The sequence below is a fragment of the Arachis hypogaea genome, chromosome 1, assembly GCF_003086295.3.
Source record: "Arachis hypogaea cultivar Tifrunner chromosome 1, arahy.Tifrunner.gnm2.J5K5, whole genome shotgun sequence".
Lineage (NCBI taxonomy): Eukaryota > Viridiplantae > Streptophyta > Magnoliopsida > Fabales > Fabaceae > Arachis > Arachis hypogaea.
Genome location: NC_092036.1, coordinates 105966998 through 105987438, shown reverse-complemented (window position 1 = coordinate 105987438; position 20441 = coordinate 105966998). Strand labels below are relative to the sequence as shown.

The 20441-nt window shown below is 31.0% G+C and overlaps 1 protein-coding gene and 1 long non-coding RNA gene across 2 annotated transcripts; one reads left to right on the top strand and one right to left on the bottom strand.

Annotated features, from left to right (window-relative positions):
• Positions 1 to 1301: 1301 nt before the first annotated feature.
• On the top strand, positions 1302 to 4065 carry LOC140184009 (uncharacterized). The gene is made up of 3 exons (XR_011880661.1): positions 1302 to 1668; positions 3072 to 3814; positions 3907 to 4065. It is a non-coding gene; the product is annotated as an uncharacterized lncRNA (long non-coding RNA).
• A 1032-nt stretch (positions 4066 to 5097) lies between these two features.
• On the bottom strand, positions 5098 to 8006 carry LOC112707334 ((DL)-glycerol-3-phosphatase 2). Its single transcript, XM_025759023.3, has 6 exons — positions 7676 to 8006; positions 7305 to 7529; positions 7150 to 7210; positions 6899 to 7010; positions 6618 to 6697; positions 5098 to 5516 (listed from the first exon to the last, which is right to left on the bottom strand). The coding sequence occupies exons 1-6, from the start codon at positions 7737 to 7739 to the stop codon at positions 5399 to 5401; spliced, it is 660 nt and encodes a 219-aa protein (XP_025614808.1). The 5' UTR covers positions 7740 to 8006; the 3' UTR covers positions 5098 to 5398.
• Positions 8007 to 20441: the final 12435 nt, after the last annotated feature.

Below are 20441 nucleotides of genomic sequence, written 5' to 3'. Positions count from 1 at the left end.
ATATATTTTATTTTATCTATAATAAGACACGTATGATATTTATTTCATTTCAAAACTGCTTTTACTTTGATAAAATGATAAGCATTAAGAACAATGTGAATTTTTTTTTTAAAAAAATATGATCTCTGTATATGTTAAAATTTCATTGCCGCCAATAACACAAGATTGGTCAGAGTTGTAAATGGCCTGGTATTGTGTAGATTATCTATAAAAACTAAATTTCTAGCTACACTGAAGAATTAATTAATTATTATTTTATTAGAACTATATTTCATATGCTTTACTAATTAATAATGTGAATGCTCAATTTTTTTAAAATAAAAGAAATATTTGAAGATTAAATTTTAATCCAAAAATTTGCATATACCTTCTAAGTAACTATTCAAATGTCCCTACAAAAAATTCAAATGCAGAAGTCGTTTAATAAAATATAATTTCTCTACTTTGCCACTTATTTAAAAAAGTATGTTTCTTGTGAGGTTTTGAAAAATAGATTATTCATTGAACCAAGTAAAACTAGAGATTCAAGTGAAGTTTAGGATTCAATTTACATATCCCTTTCCCTATCTCTCTAATTTCCCCTTCCCTATAACAAATAAGCATAAGAATCACATACTCCTCTATTTAATAAAAAGATTGTTACATGCAACTTATAGTATATTTATTTTATTATGCACTATATATATATAATTAGTTTATAACTTAGTGTTTTTAATTTTTTTAACATAACTTTTAATATTGTAAATTAAAATTATTAGTTGTAAATATTTTTAAAGCCTGAATTAAACGTATGATCTAAGAGTATATAATATTTCCCCTATTATTATTTAGTTCGTTTTCAAACAAACATTTTAATTAAAAATATCTATATACAATATATTGTACAAATACAAATCTTAAAAAAAAATTTATCTTGCATGCACATGAGCTTTAATACTATATAAGATATTGAGTGACACAAATATATATTTTTTAAAATATATACATAATTTATTTTAAAATAATATTTTTTTTCATTATTTTAGTATCACTAGCTCTACTTTGTATCTTAAAACACCTCCGAATGAACCTAACATATATTGTGTTCATGTGCATGTGAACCACCACTAAATTAGCTTTCAAACCTAAAGGCCAGGGCAAAATCCTTACTCCAATTTATTTAAATCAATAAATATGGACCACAGGAAGATAACTGTAGAGGACCACTGCCAACAATTCAACAGTTAAGTGAACACCGAAAACCAAACAGAAGGATGGGGAATCTGATATATATCATTAATGGGGAAGGAGAAAGCCACATTATCCTTGTTTAGTTTAAATAGTTTAACGGTATGTTTGAGTGCTATTATTTTGATAAAAAAAATTTTAATAAATTTTTTTTATTATTATTTTGTAGTGTGTTTGACAAATTTTTAATAATAAAAATAAAAATACTAAAAAATAAAAAAACATTCTTTTTTTAGAAATTACAATTTACATTTTTTTAAAAGATTTTTTTTCTTAAAAAAAGATATTTTATAATTATTGATAGACAAAAATATCCTTACTAAAATTTTAAAAAGACATCTTTTATCCCTTTTCTTTTATAAATAAATGTATTATACATTCAATATCTCTTTCATGCCTTGAACCCAGAATCAGGTTCCAACTCAAACCGCAGTTCTTCTGGTAATCTCTGGTTCTCTTCATGCTATTTTTTTTTATCTATTTTACGTTTTCAATACATATATAAAAAGTCAAATGAATACAAAACCAACACAACTTTTATTTTCTTTTGCTATAATCATACGTGATATTTTTTATTTTTGTTTTTATTTTTATTTTTATAGATGGATTTATATTTTATACCATGTTGACTTTGGCTTGATGTTTGAGATTTTTTAGAATTCTGTATCTGATATTTTGAGAGCATTATTATGTAATATTTTATCAAATTCACTATTGCAAGTATTATGTAATATTTTGAGATAAAATCTTTAATGATTTGATATAAAATATAATCATATATAAATATAAAAAAATATACTAGTATCAAAATATAAAAAAAAAATAAAAAATCTGAAATGATTCGCAAATAAAAATATAATATACTTGTTTAGCTTTTGTGAAATATATATGTATAAAGGTTAAAAGTTAAAATATTATTGTTTTTTTACACACTCAACAACAAATCATCAGGTTTTTTTCTTTTACCCTTTCTTTTTCTAATTGTTGTTATTATAAATTTCATATTACTATACGTTATTATTATTTACTTTCTTTTATTTATTTTACCATTTTTTTTATATTATTATTATTATTTGCTTTCTTTTTATAGTGTCTCTGTCTTCATATTACTTTACGTTATTATTATTTGTTTTTTTATCATTTTGTCATTATTATTATTAATTTATTTGTGATTTTTATTTGGTTTTTTATCATAGTATTTTATTTTTATTTAGTGTGTTATTATATTCACGATTATTATTTATATTACAATTTATTTTATTAACATTATACATTATAAAATTTGATATAATTTATTATATATAGTATGCCTCCAAAACTAAATCTAAGAAGAGGTTCTAGTCAAGTGAATATTGAAAACGAAGATGCAATAAATGAAGGAGAAGTAGCAACTGTAAAAATAAAATAAGATGATTGGAATATTGAAATATTTTTTACTATTTGTGTGAAAGAGATACGAGATGGTAATAGACCTAATAAATATTTCAGCAAAATTGGTTGAAAAAATCTACAAAAAAAAATTTAGAAAGAGAAATGGACTCTCATATGTGCATAAACAACTAAGAAATAGAGAGGATGCTCTTAAATCTTATTTTCAATTATGAGCTAAATTAGTTGGACAAGAAACTGGCTAGAATCTTTTAAATTGGATGACATGAACTGTCTCTAAATTTTTTTTTTCTGCATGAATTCTTATTATCATTATTATTGAACTTTAATTTAGTGACAATGTTATAATTTGTGTTTTGATTCTATATTTTGGAACTTTATTTAATAATGACATTATTGTGAATAGTATTTTTTACTTTGTTATCTTATTTTTCATGTTAATTTAAATTATACAGGATGTGTGATTATGAAACAGATAATGATACTGAATATGAAGAATATGAAAAAGATTACGAATCAGCTGCTATTAGCTATTTGTGGAGTTGCCAATTATTACTTGCAATATGTCCTCAAACAAGAGAAAAGGACTTCAAAACTATCAGGATATCAATGGCAATTAGAATTAACGGAAGGGAATGAAATGCAATTTTTTGAACAATTTAAAATGAGAAAATCAGTGTTTAACCATTTATGCAATGATTTGGTTCTCAATTATAGCTTGAAATCCACACGAGGTTTAGTGGAGAAGAAATGGTAGCAACATTTTTATACATGCTTGGGCAAGGAGCTTCTTATAGAATGTTAGAGGAGCAATTTCAGCATTCAAGTGAAATTATATTTCGTCAATTTCATCATGTTCTATCATGTGTGAAGAAATTGGCAAAAAATATTATTAGACCTATTGATCCTAGTTTTGGAGACACACCTAAATACATTATGGATAATGATAGATATTGGCCATATTTCAAAAATTGTATTGGAGCTATAGATGGTACGTATATAGCCATTCATGTTCATCAAGATGAGCAAGTGCGATTTATTGGTAGAAAAGAAAATACTACAACAAATGTAATGGCTATGTGTAATTTTAATGTGTTTTACATTTATATGAGCTAGTTCGAAAGGTTCTGCACATGATACAAGAATTTTTATGAGGCTCTTTGAACAAAAAAGCTAAATTTTTCACATCCACCAGAAGGTTAGTTATGTCATTTAAGTTTATTTTGAGATTACATTCATTTTCATGATAATATGTGGCTTGATTTTTGTATCTTTTTAAATGTATTTCAGGTAAATATTACTTAGTTGATGCTGGTTATCCAACTTTTAAGGAATTCTTAGGACCTTATCGTCATATAAGGTATCATATTCCACAATTTAGACTAGCACCAAATTTTATATCAAACAATGAAAAATTCAACTATTGTCATTCAAGTTTAAGGATAGTAATTGAATAGACTTTTGGAGTATGCAAAATAAGATGGAAGATACTACAAACATGCCATTAAGAGCCAAATTTAAAACCTAGCATGATATTACTATTGCATGTTTCACCCTTCATAATTATATAAGAATGATGAATTCTGATGACATAAGTATTTTGTAAAAATTTGAAGATATTGTTTCATTACAAGCCAATGAAGATGACGGTACTACTATAAGAAATGGATCAATAAATTCTGAAATTAATGAATGAGAAGAACCAACACAAGAAAATGTTCAGGCAATGGAAGAAATAAGAGACAACATAAAAAATCAATCATCGGATCAAATAAATTAGTATAAATAATTATTTTTCTTTTATTATTATTAATAAACTCTTTTATGATTGAATATTCTTTTAGGTAATTTTATTATTATAAAAGTATTTTTGTAATTTTGTATCCAAACAATAACATCTTTTGAATAAGTACTTTTAATTAAAATATTCAAACATAAAATTATTTTTATTTTTATAAAAGATTTTTTAAAAAAATCATTTAAAAAATTTTTTTTTTAGAATGACGCCGAACAACCTAATAAGCCTTTATGCGTAAATAGAACAATGACATTCCAATTGCTATTGAACATAATCAATAGCATAACATACCCCTTCTGCTATTCAAAAGATTTATTTTCTGTTTTCTAATTTTAATTTTTGTACAAAATTAATGATAGAGATGTTAGTGCATGTCAACCTCCACTCCAAATGACTTAGCTACTAAATGGGAACACAGGGATTAGTAGTAATAAAGTAGTGTTTATTTAAAAGCTCCAAACAAGACAACTGAGTTTAAAGTAACATAAATGAGGTTCTTATGTCCTATAAAAACCAACAAAAAGCCAATAAAGTTACAATAATTACCAAGTTGGAAATATTTCCAACAAGCAGAGCATTCGTTATTCTCTCAAAATATATCAATTATTTATTTTATTTCAAAATAGTCACCGTTTTGATCAAAACAAATAAATTGAATTTAAAATTTAAATATACCAAAGTAATAATCAAACCAACAATTATTTTATAACAGGATAACCAACCAGCTAACATCCGCATTCCAGTTACATTTCAATCAATAATAAATAAACTAGTAGTATTATGATTATCAAGGACACAGAATATGAACGTCAAACAATGTAATAGCTGACAATGCAGCTAAAAAAAAAAAAAGAAAGAAACTGAAATTCTATGGAAATGGATTAACGAGTCATAAATATAGTTGTACATAGATGGTGCCAGCTTTTTTCTTACCGCAGTGGAAACTGTACGGCAACTGGAGGTTTAACTTGAGCTTCCATTATCTTAGAAGGGTGGTAAACCCCATTCACTAGGGTTGAAATCCATCAATGAGTTTAAAACTAGATCTGCTGTATCATGAAAAGACTTGTCCAGTCTTGGATCCGGAACCATAACAACAGACCTGCACGTAACAGAAAGAGATCAACATCAAGAATAAATTTAAATCTCTACTACTACATCAAATTGCACAATGTATCTATATTTATCGAAACAACATGCAACTGGATATTGATTTAGGCAAGAAATAGGAACAAGTAAACACCATCATTACATAGCCTTCAGAGGTACCCGTATCACATTGAATGCTATATTACCATCAGACAAAATTTTGTATCCGGTTTCTGTTAAGCATGAGGTTTGATTTGATCACTTTGCTTTTCATTTTTCAAATGATATTATTAGCCTGCTCATGAGCTAGACTTAGATTTAGTACTAAGTTCTTAACTTTTGAAACTAAATAGCATAACATAATTTTTGAAATATTTGAGCTTATCCTGCTTGAAATTCCAAAAATACCATGCAAGCCATTAGCCACCTCAAACTTTCAGAGCTAACAAATGAGAATGATTTCAATTCTTGGAATATTTATAGGTAAGAAATCAATTCATAATTAGGTAAATAATAACAGATTCCTACTTTGATAACAGAACAGTTGGGACGATCTATTAGACTCAATAGATCCATTTTTTCAGTGACTGCATCTGGTTGGCAGAACTTATCAGCTGCCTCTAAAAATTAGCTTAGTTTTCACTCAAACTTAAGCCATCATTAGAATATAAAAGATGGTGGAAGTGACATCCGCTAACTTGCTTCTGAACACTATTATTTACAATTCATAGTTTTCACTCCTAGGACATACTAAACATATTGCACAACGGTGTTGTGTATCGTCTATACTAGAGATTAGAGAGAGAGGCAGAGAAAGAAATGATCCTAATTCAAAGTGACATAAAGTCATTACAAAGAAGCAATCTGTAATAACTGTTAGGATGAAGAACTTTTCCAACATATAAAAGTATAAATTTGAATCATCCCAGACCACTGATATAAAATGTGTATGCTAAGCAAGCGATAATCCGACATATGGAACTGATAAATCTATCAACTTATATCCATTCTATTAAACATCCGCAAATGTTTTTGGAAACAAAAATTGTTTAGATGAAAAAATGAAAATACAAGAAAAGAACAGGGATATTTTTCAATGGCTCAATCTACTTACATCCCAGCATTTTTAGCTGCAAGAACTCCTGAAGGTGCATCTTCAAAAACAAGAACGTTGGAAGGATCTGCAGGTCCACCCTGTTGGCCAGCTGAACATTAACTACAACATCACCATATACAACTACTAACTATAGATTTTGAAATAAAACAACCAAAAAAGCGAATCCCCAACACCAAGTTCAGATTAGGAAAAAGGAAAGTCAATTGTAACCATTCAATCTGCAGTCATTTTTGTGATCTGGTAATTGAAAGGTATTCATAACATGGTAATTGGTATACCTCAAATCTCTTGGCTGCTGCAAGAAATACATCGGGAGATGGTTTGCCTTGTTTAACTTCAGGATCATCACCAAGAACAACATGATGCATCAAAGCAAAGAGTTCACCATGTCTTTTGAGTTTTCAATTCAAAGTGTCGCTTGTGAGAACTGTACATTAAATTTCAATACACCTTCCAAATAGATGCATGACAGAAAACAATCGCTTCTTTAAACATGAAAACAAAAACGACAAGAATCAGAAAAACATACCCAGTTGCCAAGGCAATCGGAACTTCTTTTGCATGTAAATGTCTGAGTAAACGATCAGCACCTATAACATGAAAACAGAAAACTGAGTAACCCTTGACAGCAGAGCTCTAATGATCTTAAATGGCAATTCAAGAATTCTAGTTTTCAAAATATACCTGGCATGAGCTCACTTGTTGGGAACAATTCCTGAAGCATCTCCTCTCTCTCAACCAAAAACTGCTCTGCGCTAAGAGAATCGCTAATTCCACTCTCTTCAACGAAGATCCTAGCAGATTCTATTGCTTTCCTTCCCATCATCTTGGCCTTGAGGCTCCAATCGAAAGTTTTGTTGTATCTGGCTAGTATCTTTTCCTGAACCTCAGTGTAGAACTTCTCCGTGTCTGCAAAAAAGCGTAATTCTCCATCATAATCATAAAATGCAGTTGTTGAATGCGTGACTTATGCAAGTAATAAGAGTGAACGAAGCTGGAGACAAATGGAGACTGGAGAGTATCACATACGAGTAGTGTATAGTAGAGAGAGGTACCAAGCAAGAGACCGTCCATGTCGAAAATGACATGGGTGATTTGTTTTCTGAGTGAATTGGCCATCGCGCTGCGAACAGAGAGATCTCTGATTGGGAAGGAATATTGAAATTTGAAAGAGAGCAAAGAGCCTTGTTCCCCTCCACTCCAGGTTGCTGATGAATGATGACAACCTCCATTGGCATATGTGGGCTTCTATTACAAATTTTGGCAGATTTGGGCTTTTTTTTAGGCCATTATCACTACTTTAGTCCAAATTAAAATGCAGCTCTATTGCTTCAAAAATGGAGATTTTCCAATTCTCAGAGCAGCACCATTGCCCCCTCCCTCCTCAGCCCTCACAAAAAAAGATGAACCCCTTTTGACCTTTTTGTGAAGTTGTTGTTAGAGGGTACAAAAGGGCCTTCCAAATATGTCATGTAAATATTGACTTGGCACTTGAGAATATTTATTTAATCAATCATATCAGGTTTACATTAAAATAAACTACCAAAATTAATTATTATTTTATTAGTATAAAATTTATTATTTTATTATATATTACTAGTTATATAATTATAATATATTATATGTTATTTTTTTATTATAATTGAAATTAAATCTTTTCTTTTAAAATTAATCAGTTCTTTTCTCTTTTCTCTTTTTTTTTTCTATCTCATTCCTTCACCTAGTTTACCTTTCTTATATATCATTATCAATATCAATAACTAATTATAAATTTAACAATTAAAATGTGCAACATAATATTATCTGATTGCAATTAAAATTAAAATTATAATATTAAAAATATAACTATATCTATTATATCTATTATATATTACTAATTTTATAATCAAAATGTGTCACATGTCTTTTCTTCATTATAATTCTCTCTCTCTCTCTCTCATTTTATAATCAAAATATGTCACATGTCTTTTCTTCATTACAATTCTCTCTCTCTCTCTCTCTCTCATTAATACTTAATTTGGTCCTTAAACTTGCACCGAGTCTCAATTTAGTCCCTGAAGTTTTAATTATCTTTTTTTAGTCCCAAACTTTGTAAAAGTGATTCACGTTAGTAGGGATAATTCCGGCACAAAAAAGTTAATGAAGCGCTGATATGGACAACCAAATCCAAATGTCATGCTGAAACTTGTAAAACGACGCCATTTTTGTTTTAACGCTTAAATAGTCCAAAACGACGTCGGAACACTTGTTTTAGCAGAAAAAGTTTCAATAAATACCACTTACGATATTATTTTAGACTATTGGAGTGCCAAAATAAAAATGACGTCATTTTACAGACTCTAACATGGCATTTGACTGTCCACGTCAGTGTTCCGTTAATATTGGTGCGTCAAAAATTAGTCTAGGGACTAACGTAAGTTACATTCGCAAAGTTTGAGAACTAAATAGAGACAATCAAAATTTTAGGAACTAAATTGAAGTTCACGTGTAAGTTGAAGGACTAAATTGCTCTTATATATCATTATTTATGACTAATTACAAATTTTAAAATTTGATAATCAAAATTTATAACATGACATCCTCTAATTATAATTGAAATTAAATTGAAAATTAAATTGAAAATAAAATTGAAATATAGTTATATTATAGTTTAATGTTCCATTGTCTGCTTGTTTGCTTAAATCCATATAAAGACTTTTGCAAATTATAAACCAAATATAGTTGTGACATAGTCCAACCAGGTGGTATCCTCATATAAATTTTCTTGTCTAAATCTCTATGAAAGAAGATAGTATTGACGTCCAACTGTTTCAAATGCCATTTCTTTGCCGCTGCTAATACTAACATTACTCGTAAAGTAGTCATTTTGACAATTGGACTAAAATTATCACTATAATCTACTCTTTGCACTTGAGTGAATCCTTTTTTTACTAGTCTCGCTTTGTGTCTTTCTATGGTGCCATCAGAATTGAATTTTACTCGAAAAATTCATTTTCAACTCACAGCCTTCTTGCCTTTTAGGAGTTTAGTGAGACACCAAGTTTTGTTCTGATCTAGAGTTGTCAATTCAGCTTATATTGCCTTTCTCTAATATTCATGTGCAGCCACTTTCTCATAAGTGCTAGGTTCCGAATTTGAGGTGATGGCTAGAGAAATGGACTTATATTTTGGAGTTAGTTTGACAAGTGTTGTGAGATAAGATATAAAGAGCTAGAGTTGGTTAAGTTGCTAGAGTGAGTTGTGTGGGTTATCATACAATGGTAGTCCTTCAAATAAGTAGACAATTTCTTGACTCTTTCAAATTTTCTAGTAATGCAGTCGTTTGTGATGTCTTAGTTTTGTGATGTAGGTGCATTGTTAGTGTATGGTATGATAATGAGTGCAATGGTGTATAAGAAAATTGACGAGTATTGAGTTTGAGAAATATTCATTTAAATCTGTGAATGTGATATGTGTGAGTGATTACAAATGATGTATGGATGGTGTATCATATTGAAAAATTAATGCATTGTGGAGTACGAGTGAGTACCGCAGAAATGTCAGTGCTAGTAGAATGTAAAAATAAAAAATGAGTTTCATAAAAATTTACATTTCTAAATATAAAAAATTCTTTTGATTTTAAATCAATAAGTTGAAAACTCTTTGTTCCTAATTTAAAACCGAAAAAAGCTATTTTTCTAGCTCTTGGGTCTACTTTTGTTCTTGAATTTGTTAATGTAAAGGCATATGCAAGAGAACCAAATACTCTCAAATATAAAAGGTTAGGAAAGTTACCATACAAAAGTTTATAAGGACTAGCATTATCCAGTTTAGTGCTGGATAGCCTATTAATTAGATGAATAACGTGAGCAACTACATATTACCAAAAATAATGTGAAATTCTTTATTGAAATAACAAAACACCTAAAATGTCCTGGTATTTTTGCTCTACAATCCCGTTTTGCTCTGGTGTTTCTACACAAGAAATTTGGTGTAAAATGCCAGTTGATGCAAAAAAAAAAAGATTTTAGAGTGAATTATGGCCCATTTTCAGTTCGTATACACTTAACTTGTTTTTCAAATTGTACTTTGACAACATTCACAAAATTAATAACCAATTGTGATGCTTTAGATTTAGTTTTCATAAAAAAAATCTAAGTGAATATGCTCTTGCCATCCACCACAGTGAAAAAATACCTATGTCTTTCGTTGAAAGGGACATAAATAGAATCCTAAATATCCATATGAACTAAGTCAAAACAATATTTTATTTTAGTTGTACTAAGATCCAAGATAATTTCTTTTGTTTTGTAAAACGACTTGAGTCATAGTGAAGTTTTGAAGCAATACAATGTATAAAAAGATAATATTTCTTTAGTAAAATCAGTTTATGCATGGGTATGTGTTATAATCTAAGACGCCAAATATTGTTGTGCTCAATGTGTGAAGGTGTTGTGGGATGAGTAGCAGTCGTAGTTGCTGCCAATAAAGCTTGCTTTGTTGGAAGAGGGAGGAAGTGAGAGAATTCTGATTCTCTACTCATTGTATATAACCCTTGTCTACACTTAGCAATATCAATCATCTTTGATATGGATCGATCTTGTATCTCACAATACTTATCATTGATTAACCATTGACAATGTAAGTTTGAGGTTAATTTTGACATAGAGATCAGTTTAAAATCAAAAGAAGGAATGTAAAAAATATTTTTGAGAAAAAAATTTGTAGAGAATGTGATTAAAGATGGTGCTAACAATTTTGGTCCTATTTGGCAATATCACATTGATTGAAGCAATATTATGAAAGCTTGCAAAATCTTTTAAGTTGAAAGTCACATAATCTATTGCATCGGAGTCAATGACTCATAGTGCAGATTTTGGAGTGATAATGCTTGTAATTCTTGTATTAAAATGCAATGCAATGATTTTACCTGGAGTGGATGTCTAAATGAAATTAGTCAAAATTTGGTTTGCATTATAAGACTGTTGCTGCACACTTTTATCTTTGATCAACTCTGACAAGGCAAATCTTTGCTTGGAGTGAACTCAGATATTGATATTTCAGTGTTCTCTTTGAGACAATTGAGTTGGGATTGTTTATCACTAAGTATATCATCATACTCCTCAATGATCACGTAATTGATTGTAGCGTTATGTTGCTGCCGTTGCTGCAAATGTGAAGAATACCCATGCTTCTTATAGCACACATCTTCTGTGTCGCCTTACTTGTTACAATGAGAGCATACCATTGTAACTCTACAACTTCTACTACCTAGATTTTCTTTAGGGTGGAAAAAATAATGGTTTAATTGATCTTGAATCGAACTTGTGTTGCTCTTCGAAATTTGAGATGGAAGATTCGTGAGTTAATAGAGGAGATTGGCATTGCTCTGGTCGTCAAAATCACCACTCGAAGATCTGTTTACTATGTCCGCCATCTTGAAAGATCAATGAATCACAGAGTAATAAATATTTAGATTCTCTTCCTTCCAACTCGTTGATAGTCTCTCATAAAACTCTATTGGATGAGTTTGAAGGAAGAATTAAAAAGGAGAAAAGAAACTGTAAAAAAATAAGGGAAAGAAAGAAAACGTCGTCATTGGCAACTATTAACAATTCACAACTTTTTAATTCGATTCACAATTTGGTTGCTCTCCACGCTCATCACATCATAAAAAAAATCTCATGTCCTAAACTATTTAAACTGTGATGTTAATGGTTTGATAAACCAGAAGAGAGGGAGGAAGAGTAAAAGTTGAGAGAGGAAGAAAATTGGTTCTTTTCATTTTGAAAATTTCAAATGAAAGAAAATAGAAAACTAAAAAAAATATTTTGTGATTAACCTTATATACTCCTTATGTACTCCTACTATAATTAATTACCATTAACATTAAACTAATAAAGTAAATCTAGGTAACAACACTCATATTTATAGGAGTTTTGCACACAATAAGTATATAGTTTGTACTTATATTTATCAAAGTTTACACATATAAATCAATACAATTTGTATCCATATTTTTTTAGACTTTGCACACATAAATTAATAAAATTTATTTGTTAAAGATAATTTAATGTCTGTGCTGATCAAGTGATGACAAAATATACTAAAAATTGTTGATTACAAGAGTTTTTCATTTGCAATAACTAATTATTTAAATTTGTGTCATTACAAAAAGAGAGTATTATTACTCAGCTATAATCAACCACTAAGAATTGTTATATTGTTTTGTTGGAAGCTTTTCTATTTTATTTTAATTTGTATGTTGGAGATTTTATGTGTATATTAATTGTGTTAAATTTATATTTAAATTGTGTTTTAATTTAATACATTTAGTTGAATTGTATTAGATTTTATTATGACTGTATTAATTTTTTTAATTTTTTTTAAAATTTTATATTCAAAAATATCCGTGAGTATCTACTTTCTTGCGAGAAAAAATAAATAAGAATCTATAATAAGGATGGGGTGAGGATGGAAGGCGTTTTACTAAATGGGGACGGGGATGGAATCATAGAAAAAACGGATCTACATTCAATTATGTGGGGCAAATGCCATTTCTGAATTTTTATAAAGTTTCATGTAGAATATAAAAAAATATATATATTTGCTTCCACTTAATAAATAAATTTGACCACGGTATTTTTTTTTTTTGAAAGGGTGGCTGCTTCTAGGCAAACCTCCAGGCTGTCTCTGCACCCCTACCTCATTTATCACTGAGCGGTCATTTAGGGGCCTTAGCTGGTGATCCGGGCTGTTTCCCTCTCGACGATGAAGCTTATCCCCCATCGTCTCACTGGCCGACGGCTTTCTGGATGTAGATGATGATATCTATACAGATGGATCTTATATATATCACACAATGAAGTACCGCATGAGTGGATATATAGGAATCCAAATCCGCCGAATCACTCATGTTATGATCGTCTACATCCTAGGTCTTCCTGTTCCTTCTTCTGGCGTCCCCGCAGGGGCAGAGAACCCATCGCTGTCTCGGCTGTGCTACCGGAGGCTCCGGGAAAGTCGGAATAGGAGAGCACTCATCTTGGGGTGGGCTTACTACTTAGATGCTTTCAGCAGTTATCCGCTCCGCACTTGGCTACCCAGCGTTTATGTTCACACTTTTTAGTATATAGGAATTTTAAAAAAAGCACAAAACATAAACATTAATCAATAATGAATATATAAAAGCATCAATATAGAGCACATCAATCAATTTTAGTAAATAAATCTATTATTATTAAAAGTGAATATATTATAGATAATGTTAAAATAAAATTATTTTTTATTTGTTAACTTGGTGTTTAACAAATTAAAAAAAAATTAAATAAATGTAATGATGGGCCAAAATTTGACTCTATTAAATACTTTTTTATTATAAAAGATTAAAAATTTATCCATAAAAAATATATTTAACTTGCTTAATATCAATAAAAATTAATATCTAAATAATTTTAGACTTTTGGTATGTTTATGTAAATAAAAATTACCAAAAGACTTTTCTTATAAATTGCCTATATCAAAATTTGTAGCAAAATTTGAAAATCTAATCAAATGTTGAAGAAAAACAAAATAAATAAATTGAAATTTAAAAGAATATTTTTTATTGATATTTTTTTAAATTAGTTTTAAGTTTGCTAATAATAATATTAGTTAAAAAAACTTTTTTTAGCTATAAATATTATAAAGAATCGATTTCATAATCCTATGAGAGATGAATTTTTAAATGATTATTTAATAACATATATAAAAAAAATATTTGATTGTATTGACAATGGAAAGAAAATATAAAACCTATTTAACTTACTATTTTAGTGTTTAAATTTATTCGTTAGATAATTTGAAATGAATTATATTTTATAATAATAAAATATAATTATAAAAATTATTGTCATATATGCATTGTCCCCACAGACAATTTTTTGGATCTGTCATTAGATGGGAAGGAATTTCCGCTTCTATGGAGTCTCATTGCCAATTTGCCATCCCTAATCTCACCTGAGTTGGCATGTAAATAAATATCGGTTGAGCAAAATTAAATACAATAGATCTATTATGATCTAACACTATTTTTTCATCATAATGAATTGAAAACAACAACATTTGAGACTTAAATAAGTAAATCATCAGGTATGCGTCTAGCAAGATCCTGGTGGTCACCTAAGCCAACCAATACTAAATGCACCCACTGGAAGTACCACCGTCAATACTGTTGTGACAGGCACATATCAAAGCTATGATATAATCGTAATCGATAGTACCTCGAACATGTCACATCTCATACCTGTTAGAGTAGTGAATTAATTTTCTATTCTATTATGATTAGTTAGAGGGTAAATTAGTCTTTCTACCATAATCAGGGATGACTTGTGTATATGCTATATATAATAACTTTACTCTTTGGAGAAACAGAGTTTTCCTAATATTCATTCTATCATATTCAATCTATCAAGTTTACCTTCTTCTCTCATTCTCTAATATTCATCTGCAAGTTCTTCAATCTTGTTACTCAAGATTCTAATATGGTATCAAGAGCTTAGGTTCTTGAAATTTTTTTTTTCTCGTTTCACCATGGAAATCGAGCTCAACGACTCCACCACCAAAAAACCTCTCACTGTCATAGCTGACAAATTGAATGAAGACAACTATTCAACCTAAAGGTATCTCGCGTTACTCACCATCCAGAGTCTTGATTTGGAAGATCACTTAAACCCAGAGAAGATTCCTCCTCAATTTGCTACAGATGAGGCAAAGAAAACCGCTACCGAATCGGCAGACTTCAAGAAATGGCGTCTCCGAGACCTAACCCTCACTACTTGGATCGTGGCATCCATGACCACTAACTTCAAAAGTAAGGTCATACATCTCACCAGATTTCATCTAGTTTAGGAAAAGATTAATGATTACTTCACTGCCGCATCCTCAGCTCGCGTTCAGAGCCTCAAATCGCAGCTCAAGTCCGTGAAGAAGACGGGCACCGTACCTGATTACCTTGCTCATATTCGAAAACTAGTAGATTCTCTATTTGCAATTGGCTATCAAGTTAATGAGGATGACCATATTCAAGCTATTCTTGATGGTCTCCCAAATGAGTACACTGTCTACAATGCTTCGGTAATGTCAAGATTGGGCTCTTTCAAGGTTGTAGAGGCTGAATCTTTCCTTTTGGCATTTGAAAATATGCTTGACAGATACAAGAATCCTGGAATAGCTATGCCGATGGCCAACTTCACTCAACCCTTCAACTTCAACAGAGGAGGAGGAGCGAGAAGAGGTAGAAGTGGAAGAGGCTTTCGAGGAGGTGGGAGGTTTGGATTCACGAATCAAAGACCCCAATGTCAACTATGCGGTCGTTCTGGCCATGTGGTTTGGAACTGTTATCATCGATTTGATACATCTTTTCAACCAAATGTGGCTAATTCCTCTAATCAACTTCAGATACCTTATAGAAATTCCCAGCCACCACCTCCGTCTTCCACCTTTCATCAACCAAGAGCTTATATTTCTACACCATCATCTGTTAGTGAAGCTTCTTGGTTTCTGGATTCAGGAGCAAGTCACCACATTACCCCAGACTCCAACAATTTACTCACTGCCTCTTCCACGAATCTTAATTCAGACAAGCTTTATGTAGGTAATGGGGCAGGTATATCGATCTCTTCTTCAGGTTCCTCTATTCTTTTTGACCGTTCCACTAACATTACTTATTGTCTGAATGATCTTCTTTATGTTCCTCAAATTACGCAGAATCTATTATTTTCAAAATTTGCCTTTGATAACTATGTTTATTTTGAATTCTGGCCTGATGTTTGCTTAATTCGTGATCAGGATACCAAGAACCTACTCCTACAAGGCAATGCTAGGAATGGGATTTATACCTTAGATAACCTTAGAATCCCAAGATCTTTGACTACTAGTTTTGAAATTGTTTGTAATAATGCTACTCTTCAGTAACCTCAAACTAAATCCACTATAATCAACACTGTGCCTATTTCTGATTTTAGTAATTCACATGTATTAGACTCATGTTTGGATCCAGCCTTTAATTCTCCGGCAAATAAAAATAAAGATGTGCAATTATGGCACAAGAGGTTAGGCCATAGTGCTATTCAGACTGTTCTTACTGTTCTTAATCAAACTTATAATTTTTCTGGTTCTGCTACTAAATTTCAACATGTATGTGAAATATGTTCTATGGCGAAGATGCATCGCTTACATTTTCCTGCTTCTGAAACTTCCTATACACAGCCCTTACAACTTGTTTTTGTAGACATTTGGGGACCAGCCCCCATGAACTCTAGAAATGGATTTCGATACTATATATGTTTTGTTGATGCATATACAAAAATATACTTGTCTTTATTTGCTGACTGATGATTGAATTTTTGACGGTTTAGAATTTCACTAATGAAATCTCGTTGTAAAGTATAGTTTTTAAATCAAGCAACAATCCTTTCATACAAAAGATTGCTTGTCACAAGTAACAAACCCCTAAATTTATAAACCGAAGTATTGAACCTCGGGTCGTTCTCCCTAGGAATTGTAATGAAGTGTCTTGTTATTGGTTGTGAGTTATATTTAGGGTTTTTAAGATTTTAGACAAGAATTATAAATGGCAAGGAAAATAAACTAACAACTAACAAAGCTCTTGGCAAGATATGAGAATTAGAAGTCCTATCCTAGTTATCCTCCTCAATTGTGACAACAAATTATACATTTCTCCCACTTAGTTAACCTCTAACCATGAAGGAAAGTCAAGTGGATGAATCAATTTGATTCTTCAAGTCCTAATCTACTCCTAAAGGAAAGACTAGCTTTAGAGGCATTCAAATCAATTAGCAACTTCTAATTATCAATCAACAAAGGAATTAGATAACTCAAGAGTCACTAATTACTCTACCTAGGCCAAGAGGAACAAAACCTACACCAAAGCTAAAAGAGGCATTTGATCAAACACATAAGAGGCAATAAAGGTAAACATTATTAATTGCAAGAATTAAAGGAATCTACAACTACAAAAGCAAGAGATCAACAATAGAAAATCAAAGAAACACATTTATTATAAATTACCTTGAATTGAATTGAAAGAAAGTGGAAGGAACAATAGTAGATCTACAACAAAACACAAGAACAACATAAAGGAAATTACAACAACAGAATGGAAGAAGAATGAATGTAACTACAAGGAATTGAGAAGAAGAAGTAGAAGAAAGAATGAATCTAAATCTAGATCTAAGAACTAAACATAATCCTAATCTTAATCCTAGAGAGAAGTGAGAGCTTCTCTCTCTAACTCTAAACTAATCCTTATGAGTGTGAATGATTGGTATGTGAGTTCATCCCCTTTTGCTCTTCAATCCTTGGCTTTAAATAACATCTTTGGCGCCAAAGTTGGTTAGGATTGGGCCCCACAACCTTTCTGAATTCGCTGGCCACGTTTTCATTAAAAAATCATAAACCAGCACCGACGCGTATGCGCACAACACACGTACGCGTCCATGGGAAATTCGCAATGCGCGCGTAAGTGCCTGGTGTGCGCGCGCCTCCATGGGTGAGTTCAACTCTTTGGCTTTTCATGATTTCTCCACTTTGCATGCTTCCCTCTTCACTCCTTTGATCCATTCCTAGCCTTTTCAATCTAAAATTACTAACAAACATATCAAGGCATCTAGTGGAATCAAAGAGAGATTAAAATCATCAAGTTAAAGGCCTAAAAAGCATGTTTTCACATCTAAGCACAAATAAGGAGACAATCACAAAACCATGCTAATTCATTGAATAAATATGGGTAAAAGGTGTTAAAATCTCCTAAAATCAATACAAGATAAACCCCACAAATGGGATTTATCACTGACTAACAAATCACAAGCATTCGTTGCATTTCAAACTTATAAAGCTTTTATGGAGAAGCAAAGTGGTCACAAAATCAAAGCAATACAATCGGATAAAGGTATGGAATTTCTTTCAAAAGATTTTACTTTATTCTTGGCATCAGAAGGCATTTTGCACAGACAGTCTTGTGGTTACACGCATCATCAACAAGGCAGTGTGGAAAGAAAGCATAGGCACATCACAGAGATGGGCCTCTCTTTACTTGCCACAGCTTCCTTACCCATGACTTTCTGAGAAGATGCATTCATTAGTGCAGCTTATATCATCAATAGACTCCCTACGAAGGTATTGCAAAATAAAAGTCCTTTTGAGATGCTGTTTAATAAAAAACCAGACTATAATTTTTTTAAAATTTTTGGTTGTGCATGTTACCCTTTCTTAAGATCATATAATAAGGTAAAGTTTGCATATAAATCAGAACAATGTTTGTTTTTAGGGTATGATGCTAATCACAAAGGCTATAGGTGTATGGCAAAAAATGAAAAAATATACCTAGCAAGACATGTTAATTTTAATGAATCTGTGTTTCCCTATAGTATTATGTTTTCTAAGTCTGATTCCTCTTCTAATAAGTCTGAATCTGTAGCATTGGCTGAGAATCCTATTTTTTATATTACTCCACCAACTAATACAGCCTCCTTCCCTCTTTCCCCTTCAACTAGTACATCATCCCATCAATCTCTTGGTCAACCCCCTTGTTTAGAACAACCTAACACTTGTCCATCCACTCCTACATCTACATCAAACACTTTATCTAGCAACACAACTCCACATTCAGCTTCTAGTACATCAAATTCATCTATACCAATTGGGGACATTGACATTGTCTTATCCCCTATCTCTCCGACTCCATCCCCACCCAATAACACTCATGCCATGGTAACTCGATCAAAATCTGGAACTACTAAACCTAGAGCTTTATCTACCACAACTACATCCAAACCTACAACCACTGATTTGATACACAACATCCCTAAGATTATAGCTCAAGCTCTAGCCTCTCCACACTGGAAACAAGCCATGGACATTAAATTTCAAGCACTTATGAAGCCTCAAACATGGACTCCCAAAGAACCACCCCCAAATGCTACCATCATAGGAAGCAAATGGGTTTTTTCCATTAAAAAGGATCAATTTTAAAACATTCTAAGATACAAAGCTAGGCTAGTTGTAAAGGCTTTCATCAAACAGAGGGAATAGATTATGAGCAGGTTTATAGCCCGGTTGTGAGGCCTAGTACAATTCGGGTTATTTTTAGTATTGCTGTCTCTTTAGGTTGGCCATTACGATAATTTGACTTTAATAATGCGTTTCTCAATGATAAACTAGACGAAACTGTCTATATAACCCAACCACCAGGTTACTCTCATTCAAATTCATCCTTAGTTTGTTGTCTAAACAAGGCTCTCTATGGTTTGAAGCAAGCTCCACGAGCTTGGTTCAATACCTTGGCCAAAACCTTAGCCAAATTTAGATTTAAGAATGCTAAATCTGATATTTCTTTGTTTATTAAATATACTTCCTCTTCTGTTGTTTACTTAATTGTGTATGTTGATGATATTATCGTAACTGGTAATAATATAACTAAAATTAATACTCTCATATCTGATCTCAATAAAAATTTTTCTTTGAAAGATTTGGGACAATTCAGCTTTTTCTTGGGCCTGGAAGCAAATTATTTGCCACAAGAAAATTTGTTAATTACTCAATCTAAATATGCATCAGAATTATTAAAAAGATCAGCTATGGAGGACTCAAGTCCCATGCCTACTCCTATGATATCTAGTCTTAAGATGTCTGCTAATGACTCAGAATTCTTTGATAATCCAAAACTTTATAGGTCAATCGTAGGTGGCTTACAATATTTAATTCTTACTAGGCCAAATTTATCATACTCGGTTAATAAAGTATCTCAATATATGCACCAACATACACTACACCATTAGAAGT